Below are 13,030 nucleotides of genomic sequence, written 5' to 3'. Positions count from 1 at the left end.
ACTTGAAATATCCTAATCTAACTTTTTTTTTTTTTTAAATTGAGGATTTGGAGGGGGGGGTGGGATTCAGCTTGAAAGTGTTTGGATTTCTGTACGCTTTGTATAAGATTTTTTTGTTAATATAAACGCCAGAGTCAATCTTATTAAATTCTGTCCTCTTTCTCATAGCTATTGCTTCAGTTTCTTTAAGGAATCCTTAATGTCCTTAATTTGTTTTGGTAGCCTCCATTTTAAGTGGAGGAACAGGACTGGAAAAGCTACCCATTGACAGATTTATGAACCATTGAATCTGGGTTAATTTTCATGATAGATGGTCTTTTTTCATTCTCTGTATGCTTGACTGCTTGAGGCGTACACAGTGGTAAGAGTTTGTCACTGACAGCTCAGACTTTGAAGCTATTGCTGGTTTTTGGCTGTGTGACCAAACTCCTGACATAATCCTCAAGGGTCTGAACTGTGCCCATAGTTTGGCTGCTTGTAGAGTTTCTGCAGGGAAGATCAGCAATCTTTTAGAGATGTTAAACAGCATCTGCTTCTGTAGTAGTTCTGTGAATTTTTTGTTGAATCTCTTAATTACTGCCAACTTGAGTTTTGAAATAGTTAGCTTATATTGTTGTACAAACATTAGTACCAAGTTTGTCTTTCTGATACCAGCCAAATTTGTATAATCTAAGGCTATATATTTAGGTGTTGGAATTCAGTTTGGAGTCTTACCAGTGTAATTGCTGACTGTTTTATTCTTTTCATATTTTAATAGGCTAATATTCAGAATGGCTTAAAAAACTGTGAAGTTTGTCATAGACGGGCATTCCATGGATGGAATGAATTTGATATTAGTGAAGATGAACCACTATGGAAAAAATACATTTCCCAGGTTAAGATTTTGTCCTTTCTGCTTTTTGGTTTCAATACTTGTCAGTAGCATTGAATTTTATTTCAATTTACTTACCTTTTGTCTGCATGAACATCTTCTGATGAAAGTGGGGAAAATCTAGTAGAACAGGAAATGGCAGCTTCTGTAATTCATATCTGTTTTATGTATTGAAAAAGCTTTTATTTAGATATATGCCAGTTTTAATTTAAATCTAATATCCAATTTAATGAAAATCTGGTGGTTTAATTACATGATTTGTTCTTGAACGTATCTTCATAACTAGCCAAAGTAGTACTGTTCATAACTAGCCTGAAGGCTGGAGAAGTAGAAAACAGTTCCCTGTAGGCAAACACTCGAGCACGAATCACACTAAGGTCAGGCACAGATGCATATGACTGTTGGTAAATATTTAAATTGAACATGAAGTATGAATAACTTGATAGACAAATTTTAAACAGCAAAATGGCTGCCTGTGAACTGAGGGTAGAGGTGTGAGGCACCTTCATTCTGGTGTTGGGCAGAACTGGTGAAAGTAAAGTGTGATATTTTTTTTTCTATTACTGTGATTTATCTCATATATATATATATATATATATGTGAATGAGCATGTGCAGCTTCCCTGAGTGGTGTGTAAGTGTCACTACTTCCTCTAGCCTACCTCTCCTGCCCCCCAGCTACACAAGATATTTACAACTAATTTTCACACAGAAGTTCTTTATAGTGAACATGTTGACATGAAATACTTTGGACACTGTTTCCTGCACCTTGTCTGAACAACAGCGCCATAAAGTTCTGGAGTAAACCCTGAAGTAATAGATGGTTAATTCTAAAGACACTGTTTTACTTGGGAGTGACTAAAAAGGTGTTCAGTGCTCTGGTGATGTGATATCGGTGAGAACATCATCACATTAATGTCCCCGACATTAATGTTTTATTTTCCCATGTGTAGTATCAAATTAGTCAGATCCATCAGAACGCTTCTAAAACATATTATCCAAGTCTATTTTAGATAGGATTTATTAAGATACACATTTGCTTTGAATGTGCTTATGTGCACTTTTAGAATGCTCTTTAATTGTAGGAGTGGGTTCGTTCTTGTAATATTTATTTAAAAAACCCCACATGTTAGCAACCAGTTGTCATGTACAAGCATGATCCTTTTTTATTTTAGCCTTAAAAATCTGAATAAAACATATGATCTAAAAGGAGAGCTTCCATCTAGTAAAAAAAGAAATCATGAATTGAAAGTTATGAAATACATTGCTGCCTTGATAGTGATCAGTTGCTGGTAACAGGATAGCCTGTTACCTCAAAGACAGTTTGATATATTTGAGGCTTCTTTTTTTTATGTTTAAATACAGTATAAACAAATAAAGGAGATGATTGGTTTTGTTTTAAAAATGTGAATCAAATGTAACAAGTGTTTTTCCCGTTATATATCTAATACGGTCTTTTCAAGGTCTTTGATATTTAAAAAAACCCTCAGGTAAACATCTGAACTGTACAGAGTCAGATTTTCTTTGCACTGATAGGTTAGAAATATTTTATTTATAGAATAATATGTTTCAAAAGTAGATTAGATATACTTTGAGGGGTAGATAAAATGGTCTTTCTGTCAAGTACCACTAAATTACTGTTCTGTTTAATTTCAGTTTAAAAATCCTCTTATTATGCTTCTCCTGGCATCTGCAGTCATCAGTGTTGTAATGCATCAGTTTGATGATGCTGTCAGTATCACTGTGGTAAGGAATTAAAAATTTTATCTTTGGGAGTACTTCAGAATGTGTGATCGCATGTACTTTCAACATCATATAAATGCCAATGTGGGATGATATTACCTTATTCTAATTAATGACTTTGATTTGTATGCTGTCATTAAATCTTTTTAGCTTGTGACTGGATTTGTGTTTTGGGGTTTTTTTTTTGTTGTTGACTGATAGCAGTAACACATATCAAAATGCATCAATGAATAATTATCTGCCTGCCTCTCGCATCTTTACTCTTTCATTGGTTGAAATGCTTGTCTTCAGGCATTTGTTGCTATGTAATCTTTGTCTTAAATTATGCTTTAATTGCAAATTGAAACCAATATAAGCCTTCTATGAATTTACTTGCAAGATGTAATCTTTTAATAACGTCAAAATAAGTGAAGTCTTCAGAAACAGCAGATGGAAGTCCAAAGCTGAAATAATTTTTTTTTATAGAAACTTGCAGTTAAATAGGGTGCTAAACTAGTGAGCGAAATATAGTACTGCTAAACATTTGCTAATGACACAGAAAAATATTATCATCCCTTTGACCTTTTTGGGGTGACAGGTGATAACTGAAAATTGGGATTTCAGTATGATCAGAGGCAACTTCTAGCTGTTTTGTCTTGGTTAAGCTCTACACTCTCTATGTTGAGTTTTCTTTTGTAATTAACATAGGGTAACTGGGAGTTTGCTCCTAACCCCTCTAATTCTTTAGAAAGTGTAGTTTTATTTGGAATATAAACTATGTGTCTGCTTTAAGAAAAACAAGCTATTTTGAATTTGATTATAGTGTTAGTTTGGAACGGTCCATTGTATTCCTAAATTGGGTTTAGGTAAATCATTGTATTACGAAATGTATTTAATTATATTGTGGCTGAAAGTTTAATTATTTCATTTTTTTTTTTCCTTGGTTAGTGACCTTAAGTCTTGTTTCCTAACTCTTGAGCAAGGCAATGAGAAAAGAACAGGCCAGTTAGTGTAAGGGAGTGTTAATTTCTGCATTCTATGCTACAACTTGAGAAGGAATTTTTGATAGCCTCATGAATGTTAGTGGAGGTGTCTTAAAATACAGAGAAAAAGTATGGTTGCGTTAAAGTTCACCAGTTGTGGTTGTTGTCTAACTCTTGACTAACCTACCGTTTAGTCTTGTTGTTATTAATGCCCACTTTATCACCTAGTGAATATTTGTCTTGCTTCATTTTCAGATGATAGCGTAGTTTTTCTGTGACTGTGTATTTGTGGTCAGAACCTTGACAACAAAACTAATGTGCTGCTAAAGGTCCGTGAATTTATTTCTTTTGGTGGCAATGCTGGCTTGAGCAGCTTTTGTCATCTTTTTAGCTCTGCTGGTAAAAACATATCATAAAACTTCTTGATCTGGACTAGGAACTGATGAAGCTTTTAAAAAATTAGACTTTTTCCCATTTGGAGGATATTGGCTTCTTAATGTAAGCCATTGCACATTGACACAAGCTGAGACACCGATGTGAGGCTAGAGATGCAAAGTTATGTCAGGTAGCACAAACTGTAGAAGATAATACTGCTTCCAAAAGAAACACATGTAGCTTTGGTGGAAATTATTCCATGGAAAGATGGAATTTATATAATTATTTCCTAATACATAGTTGGTGAGGTGAATTTTAGTACCACAAATAAAGCAGATTTACTGGAGTTATCCTTGATTTAGTGAAGAGTTCTTCAAGAAGGTTGTCTCTTAGAAAATGGTAATATCGTGGTTATTTGAGTGTCTTGTATCTTGGATATCTCGTTATTTGAGTTACAAATTCAGCTGTTGTAACAAAACTCAATTTGAGAATATATTGAAGGGGAAGATGATGCTTAACTCTACACAAAGTTGATCTTTGTGACTTCCTGTAATAGATTTCATTGATTCATTCACTCACTCACTTTCACATCACATACTTACAGGCCCTGTGGTGTTTATATTGAAGTGTTGTGACCAGAATTGTATGTAATAATGGAGAACCTGTTGAGGCCTTAGTACTTCTCTTGGATTAATTGTGATAAGCAATTTTTTAAAGCTTTATTTGTTTGGGATCTCTTGCATCTTGACTTGTTTAGGGTATACTTCAGTGTCCTGTTTCACTCCTTGGGAGTCTTGGGCAGCTTATGAGTCTCATCTCCCTCTTGTTCTTGCTGGGATATTTTATGGCTTCAGACCTGTTCTTCAGCTTGCTACTTCATCTCTAGTCTTCAGTTTATTTTTAGTCTTTCTGTTACCTGTTGTTTGAATCAAACCACACCTATGATGCTCTGTGGCAGTTAACACACCATTCCTAACCGTTGTTCAGAGAGAACAGCATTCACACTTAATTCAGACCAGTTCTTCTTTGTGTCATGGATCTCTCTCCACTGCTGTCTTTTGCTCACCCTTTAGAAACAGGGAGCAGAGGAAGTTTTTCTTGAAAATTGCTGTCTAGTTATCGTAGTTTTAGTAAAATCAGGTTATTGAGTTCTTGGACATCACTAGAGCAGATGTAAATAGATAACGGCATTGCTTTTGTAACAAACCCAAGGGATGCAGCGTGATTCTGAGCATGAGAAAGTTTGTTTCAAATCATATTGTTAATATGTAGTAACAGCTGTGGCTGAGCAAACCCAAATATGATCACATACTTCTGTGGCCATTTGGAGTTCTTTTATCTCACCTGCTTTTGTTTTCTTGCAGGCAATACTCATTGTTGTTACAGTTGCCTTCGTTCAGGTAAGATAGCTGTTAAGATGATTGCTTTTATGTAAATTCTTCTATTTATAAGACTGAAGCAGTTGTCTTGATGCATTGTGCTGTGAATGGTGGAGTACAAAGTGCTGTGCTTTTATCAGTCTTGCCTTTTCTAAATTGCATGATTTGTCCTGCTTTAACCACATTGACATTTACACATCTATATTGATATTATGCTCAGCCATAAAAGAGTACTTGTAAAGAAGTACTTAGAATAAACAGTGTAGAGGTACTTAAATATTTAACTTCATACAAAACAGATGTTGAAAACATAGCTCTGGCTTCAATTTTGTACAGGAATTGAAAAAAATATATAATCGTCTATATCAGATTGGTCAAGCATGATTAGCCTTCTGTGATGGAATGACTGTCTGGGTAGATGTGGGGGAGCAGTGGATGTTGTCTACCTTGACCTCAGCAAGGCTTTTTGACAGGCTTGTATAACATCCTCATAGGTAAGCCCAGGAAGTGTGGGTTAGATGATGAATTGAGAACTGGCTGAACAGCAGAGCTCAGAGGGTTGTGATCAATGGCACAGTCTCCAGCTGGAGGCCTGTAGCTAGTGGTGTTCCCCAGGGGTCAGTACTGGGTCCAGTCCTGGTCAACTTGATTCATCAGTGACCTGGATGGAGCGTGTCCTCAGCAAGTTTGCTGGTGATACAAAACTGGGAGGAGGAGGGGCTGATTCACCAGCAGGCTGTGCTGCCATTCAGCAAGACCTGGACCAGATGGGGAATTGGATGGAGAGAAACCTGATGGAGTTCAGTAAATGCAAGTGTAAGGTCCTGCACCTGGGAAGGAGCAACCCCATGCACCGGTACAGGCTGGGGGCTGACCTGCTGGAAGGCAGCTCTGTGGAGAAGAATGTGGGAATGCTGGTGGATGACAGGTTGCCCATGGGCCAGCAGTGTGCCCTGTGGCCAAGAAGGCCAGTGGCATCCTGGGGTGCATCTGGAGTGCTGTGTCCAGTTCTGGGCTCCCCAGTTCAGGAGAGACAGGTGGGCGACAAAAATGATGAGGGGACTGCAGCATCTCCCTGATGAGGAAAGGCTGAGAGAGCCGGGGCTGTTTAGACTGGAGAAAAGACTGAGAGGGGATCTTACCAATGTCTACAAATACCTTAAGGGTGAGTGTCAAGCGGATGGGGCCAGGCTGTTTTCAGTGATGCCCAGAGACATGACAAGGGGGCAACAGGCAGGAACTGCAACATAAGAAATTCCTCTTAATATGAGGGAAAACTTCTTCATCTTGAGAGCAACAGAGCCCTTGGTGTGCCCAGCGAGGTTGTGGAGTCTCCTTCTCTGGAGACATTCAGAACCCACCTGGACATGATGCTGTGCAACCTGCTGTAGGTGAACCTCCTTTAGCAGCGGGTTGGACTAGATCTCCAGAGGTCCCTTCCAACCCCAGCCGTTGTGTGATTCTGTAGCTTTTTAAATCATAAAAATGTTGTTTAATTCTGTAAATACACAGCTTTACTCAGTGTGTGCCTAAACCAGAATTGCTTTGTGTCTCTGCTTTATGTCTTTGTTTACCTTAATTCTGTAATATGTTTACTAAGTTAAAGATGAGTTGTGTTACCTTAGTTCTTCAGGGGCTAAGAGCATGAACACAGTATTTTTCTTACTAACTTGTTAAACAGTAGAATTTAATCATGTATCTGACCCCTGAGTTTAGAAGCATTATTACAAAGACTTAAAGATACTGATGGAAAATGCAAAGGACCTCTGCTGTTCTTTCAGAAGAAATGCATGTAGACAAATCTGTAAATTTTTCAGTGTTTGGACCATATTTGCTTTTTAAAATGTGTAATGTAACAGAGCTGTTGAATGGCATCTGATTGTTTGGAATAGATGTGGATGTATCCTATTGCTGTTTAACTTTTGCCCGTTTTAAAAGATACCATCTGCTTTACTACCTAAAAATGTCTCTGCAGGAGTACAGATCAGAAAAATCTCTTGAAGAGCTTAGTAAACTTGTGCCTCCAGAATGCCATTGGTATGTAATTGTCCTTTCACTCCTAAATTTAATTTAACATGACTTAATCAGAAAAGAGTAAATGAAAAAGATTTCACTGAACTTACTGCCTTTGTATCAAGCTCTTATTCTGGCATAGAACATGCTTTGCTTTTGCTCATTTTAAAGATTGTTTTATGAGCCAAAAACTTAATCCGCATTGCCCCTCTGAACCTTTCAAATGATGTTACTGATGTGTAACGTCAAAGAAACAAGCAGCAAATTAAATAATGTTTTGCTGAAACCAGTAACACTGCACACAACAGTGTGCTTTTGTCAGATAAAATGCCAAAGAAGACTTTCTTATTGTTCTTGGTTTTACCTACAGTGTACGAGAAGGTAGAGTGGAACATACACTTGCAAGAGATTTAGTCCCCGGTGATACAGTCTGCCTGTCAGTTGGAGACAGAGTCCCAGCTGATCTACGGTTATTTGAGGTATATACCTAATATTGCTTTAATACTTAATAACTTTTCTTTTTGTGGGACAGAGGGGAAAATAGCTACTGAATACAGAAGTGCAATAAGTGGTGGTGTTTGGAATTCATAACTATTTTGATAGAAATTTTGAAAGAATTACTTCTCAAATGTAACTAGGTTCTTAACAATATATGTAGTTTCTTACTGTAGGGCATGGAAGGAAAGAATGTGCCAATTTTATGTAGTAACGCATTCTTGAAAATTTTAGACTCCTTCTTCCTCGATGTTAAACTTTTTGTGAAATTATTTTTTTTTCAGTCTGAATGATACTTCGGCAGCTGGTTGCAGGTGGTTTTGAGTCTTTTATTTGTATTAGTCTTTGGGATATAGTTTCAGTATTCTCTGATAATGGAATATTAAAAGAAATAATTGTGAAATCATACCAGTGTAATCTTTTCTCTCTGACACTTTTTCATCAGTGTGTGTTGTTCAGCATCTTCCAGTTTACTAAATATTTAATGTGTATCATTAACACTGCTGGAAGTGCTTGAGTTGAAGCAGTGGCACTGTAACAGTACTTGCAGATTCTCTAAATGAAGTGAATTGGGTATATATTAATCTTGCTTATTTTGATTCTTTTGTTTGAATAGTATCATGTTGCTTTCCTGTTAGATTGGGTGTCCTCAGGTTGTCCAGTCTGAGATGAATTTGTGGTGCTCTTCAGAAATTTGACTGGATCATCTGTTATGTTATGCATCCTGTAGAGCAGTTAGTACTTGAGTGGGTTTGTTTTTTGTGACTGTAGCCACTTTCTTCTTCCCTCAGCAATTGTGCAGTCTCTGCATTGATACAAAATAGCTGTTGCAGCAGCATCTACTTTCTTGCTCATAGCATGCTATACTTACTGTAATAGCTATACTTAATCTAATAATGCAAAATTATTGTACTTAAATTTTGTGAGCAGAGTTTTATGATTGAGTCTTGGCTCTTTTCAAGACCCATTAAAGTCAATACATTAAGATGTACAAATAGATGTCAGGTAGGGAAAGATATTTAATTTTATATTTTCATAAATTATTTTTTGTTTTGGATTGTATCTATGGAACACACATTTTATTTTCATCTGTCAGCTGATTAATACAGCATAATTTATTTTTAGCTTTTCCTTCTCTAACTGCCCCCACTTGCTACCAACAAACTACAAAAATAACACAAACGTTCCTCTAGTCTGTAAATGTTGCCTGAAAATATAGCATATTTTCTCTAGAAGATTTGCGAGCAAAAACCACTGCATGAAATACGGTTCTCATTAGTGAGTTCTTAACAGACCGTGCTAGGAAGAAGTGGACAGAGGAAGAGTTGAAGGTAGTATGTATGTGCACTTGCATTCCCAGTTAATTATTTTGTTTGATGACAAATGTTTCACAGTTGCAGCCCCTTGAATGTTTTATAAAAAACCAATAATGACTGCAAAATTTTGAGTAAACTTTTGAGTCTTCAAAGGGAGAACCTGTTGTATTGTTGCGGTGTTCTGTAGGAGTGCGCATTGCTGCTTTGATCCTTAAAATACAGTTGATGTTGCCATGGCATCTTAGCATATGAATAAATAGGATATGTTTTTAATAGTTGAAATCAGGAAACTTCTATTAACACTTCCAACTACTTACAAAAGATTGTCATGCTTTTTACCTATTTTGTTTTCAAAGGCTGTGGACCTTTCTATTGATGAATCCAGTCTCACAGGTGAGACAGCTCCTTGCTCTAAATCTACAACCCCTCAGCCAGCAGCAACCAATGGAGACCTTACTTCTAGAAGCAATATTGCTTTCATGGGAACATTGGTCAGATGTGGAAAAGCAAAGGTAAAGTCATTGTTGATAGGGAAGAATATTTTCCGTGTTTCAACTATATGAAGGCAGTTCTTACTTTGAAAGTTCACCTGTCAATTCAGAAATGTACTTTAATGACTACATGTATGTTGAGTATTCTGATACAATAGAAATGGAATAGAAGTACACATTTTTACTGGAAATACAGAAGACTTTATTGTGATACGGTGCATAGCTGTACTCATTGGTGCTTTTTGAGAAACCGTTTTTAAAAGAAAATGAATCTAGGGGCAGGAGAATTTATAGGAAGCAGATGATGTGAAACTCTTTGGTCTAGGATATGGTATTTTACTTCTAGAACTACATTCATGTGTTTGAAAATCTGTAACTGAAAAAACAGTTGTGGCTAGTGTTAGATAGGTGTAACCCTATTTGAGTTTTGTTACTGGTAATTACTAAACACTTTAGCAGCGCACAGAATAGCCATTAGTTTTACAGAGGCAAAATGTTTTTAGGAAAAACATTCCCTGCTTATGCCAAGAATTAATTTTATAAACAAAACTAACGAAGTTGTAGTAGAGTTAATGGTATTTGCCCACTCTCTGAGTCAAAGCAACTGCTAATAGTAAAATTTCAACTTCAGAGTTGAATTGGTTTTATTTTTGGTTTTTTTTAGGGGATAGTTATTGGAACAGGAGAGAATTCTGAGTTTGGGGAGGTTTTCAAAATGATGCAAGCAGAAGAGGTAAGAGTGAATATTTAGAAGCAAAGATATATATATATATATATATTTATTTCATTAATGAAAACCTCAAATTTATACCATAGGAACTTAGTTAAGCATAGCTTTTAGTATTTTTTTCTCTAGTAAAACAAATCTTAGCTTTTGAATGTGAAAATAATTAAGTACAACAAAATATCCATAGCTGACCTAAAAATGTTGGCTGAAAATAATATTCTGAACCTGTTGAACAGAACAAATCTCACTGCAGTTTGTGGAAGTGTATTTCTTTCAGGTGGAACTACATTTGCGTGGAGGGGATTTGTATGACAGATTTGTGCGCTGTGTGCACGGGACTGTTTTCACTTTATTAGCAGTGTGCTTTGGGGTTATGCATGTGCCTCCTGCTGTTTCATGATCTCCACCTTATCCTTTTATAAGTTCCCTTTTAACTCTTGTATATCAAGCTCCCACAGAGTGATTTTTCTTTATTGCACTACACTGATCCACATGGGAATTCAGACTCTTGAGTGCTTTGTGTGTTGTTAGCTGCAGTGCCTTGCTACACATTTCAAGGGAATACTACTGTCCATTCTGTGAAGTGGAATCCACTTTAAAAGTGGAATTATTAATGAAAAAAAAACAACAAAGAGCGAGCCCTATGAGTGTTCTGCACCAACAGCATTCTGAAATAACAGAGTATTGTAAGGTTATTTTTTATGTTTACATTACAGTAAACTCTCTTTGTAAATTTTGAAGGTGAGAGTGAATCAAACTTGATACCAGCTTGCTTGTGTAGAGTGTATGGGCTTTTTTCATAACTTGTGGAACAAAGATGATGACCCGGTCTTCCTTTTTTTGCCAGGCTTTCTGTACTGTAGTCCACCATATATTACTGCTAAAAACCCCAAACTTATTGGCATCCAATGTAAAAATCCATTTTCCTGTTTTGTGGTGTGTTTTTTCTGATTCAAATTTTTTGCTTTGCGTCCTCTCCTTGTTTCTTTTTATTTTCTTTTTTTTTTTTCCCCCACTATATTGTATAAATATTTCCATAATTTTCTGTTTGGCTAAATTGAATTTTTTGCAGGTGACTAACAAATTGGCCTTTCAGGGCTCTAATGCTTCAGTCTTGAAAAGTCAGTTTTATTCTTGCTATCAATAACTTTTTGGTCTTCAAACAAGTGCAGTGGCTTTTAGTCAACATGTTGTTGTGCGGTTTTTTTTTTGTATAGAATTGTTGATAAGACCTTTTGTATTAGATTTGCTGTAGACATAACAAAGCTCCCAAAGAATATTTCTAATAAATATTTCATTGAAGCATTCTTGAGTTGTCTTGCATTCTACACAAGAATGGAACAGAATAGTCTCTTTTCATAAAATAAACATGTAGAAACATTAGGGTATAACTGCATCTTATTCGTTGACAGCGTCTTGAAATCGTGTATCTGAAGTAATATGTGATACAGTTCATGGTTTTTAACCTGTGCTTGTTAACTGCTGTGTGTTTACCATTCATCAAGGCTCCAAAGACACCTCTGCAGAAGAGCATGGATCTCTTGGGAAAACAGCTTTCCTTGTATTCCTTTGGTATAATAGGTAAGGGAATTTACGTAAATGAATTACAAAATTGTATAATGTAACTGAAACTAGCATGTAGGCTTGGGAAAATGAAAGATTTGATCTTTTAAATATTTGGCTCTTCATTTTATTGGTCACTTGGAGTTCACACCGTAAACCGTATGAAGATTACTAATGTGACCTAACTTTGATCATAAGGGTATTTACTTGTTTCTTCCTGCAAAGTACTTTTCTGACTTTTTGTCCTCTAAACGCATCTTTTTAAATTGCAGTGTGTCTTTTTTTCTGGTTCAAGGTGTGCATGATCACCTCATTGTTGGTATGTTTGGGCAACTTGACTGGTAGAAACTTTCTTCACCTTTGCCATACTAGTGGAATCATACTTTGACAGTGAAAGGAGTAACAGATTTTTATAGATATCACAATGATAAGCTTAGTTTTAGCTGTTGGAGTTCTTTTTCTTGTCCCTTTGAGGCTACGGTATTGGTTTTTACATTTATCCTGATGACCATTTTCTTTACAGGAGTTATCATGCTGGTTGGCTGGTTGCAAGGAAAGCATATTCTTGATATGTTCACAATTGGTGTAAGGTAAGAATTTTGTTTTTAAATAGTGTGGATTGTGTATTACAACAAGTTTCTCAAAGCTAGTGATGTCTATTACAATATGCTTGCATACAGACTCTGCTTTGAAATTCGTATAAGGAATTAAAAATGAAAATAGACTTTGTTACAAAAAAGCAAATTCATACCTATTTTTAAGGATATGGTACATTGTCAGTCTCTCAAACTGCATTTGTATGGTGATTTCTGAGTGTCTTCTAGAAAATCTGCAAACAGATAAGAGTTGTACGATTTGAATTTCCATCACTGAATAAGTAACTGTAATTTTATAAGTGGCATCAGGTAAACTAAGTTACTACAGTCCTTGTCATGTATTTCATTAGCTCATTTTATAGCATATTATGGAAACTTAATCCCAGGGAGTTGTCTGCTGAGGGTAATGCTGAATTAGATGATTTAACTCTAGCAATTCAGGAATTTTTCTCAGAGTACAACTACATGGACAGTGCAGAAAGCAGAAGTGCTCCTTTAAA

The 13,030-nt window shown here is 36.1% G+C and overlaps 1 protein-coding gene across 5 annotated transcripts in view; it reads left to right on the top strand.

Moving 5' to 3' along the window:
- The window catches only part of ATP2C1 (ATPase secretory pathway Ca2+ transporting 1), a 63,764-nt gene that overhangs the window by 30,741 nt on the left and 19,993 nt on the right, over positions 1–13,030 (top strand). For all 5 annotated transcript variants that reach the window (XM_037385927.1, XM_037385929.1, XM_037385925.1 and 2 more), the window contains 9 exons: positions 758–874; positions 2,527–2,616; positions 5,315–5,350; positions 7,305–7,366; positions 7,713–7,821; positions 9,510–9,665; positions 10,309–10,377; positions 11,877–11,952; positions 12,458–12,524. In XM_037385927.1, coding sequence (XP_037241824.1) covers positions 758–874; positions 2,527–2,616; positions 5,315–5,350; positions 7,305–7,366; positions 7,713–7,821; positions 9,510–9,665; positions 10,309–10,377; positions 11,877–11,952; positions 12,458–12,524 — 782 coding nt within the window. The remainder of the gene's footprint in view (positions 1–757; positions 875–2,526; positions 2,617–5,314; positions 5,351–7,304; positions 7,367–7,712; positions 7,822–9,509; positions 9,666–10,308; positions 10,378–11,876; positions 11,953–12,457; positions 12,525–13,030) is intronic.

This window comes from Falco rusticolus, chromosome 4 (genome assembly GCF_015220075.1).
Source record: "Falco rusticolus isolate bFalRus1 chromosome 4, bFalRus1.pri, whole genome shotgun sequence".
Taxonomy (NCBI): domain Eukaryota; kingdom Metazoa; phylum Chordata; class Aves; order Falconiformes; family Falconidae; genus Falco; species Falco rusticolus.
Note: the sequence above shows the minus strand (reverse complement) of the source record. Positions and strands in the feature narration are given on the sequence as shown.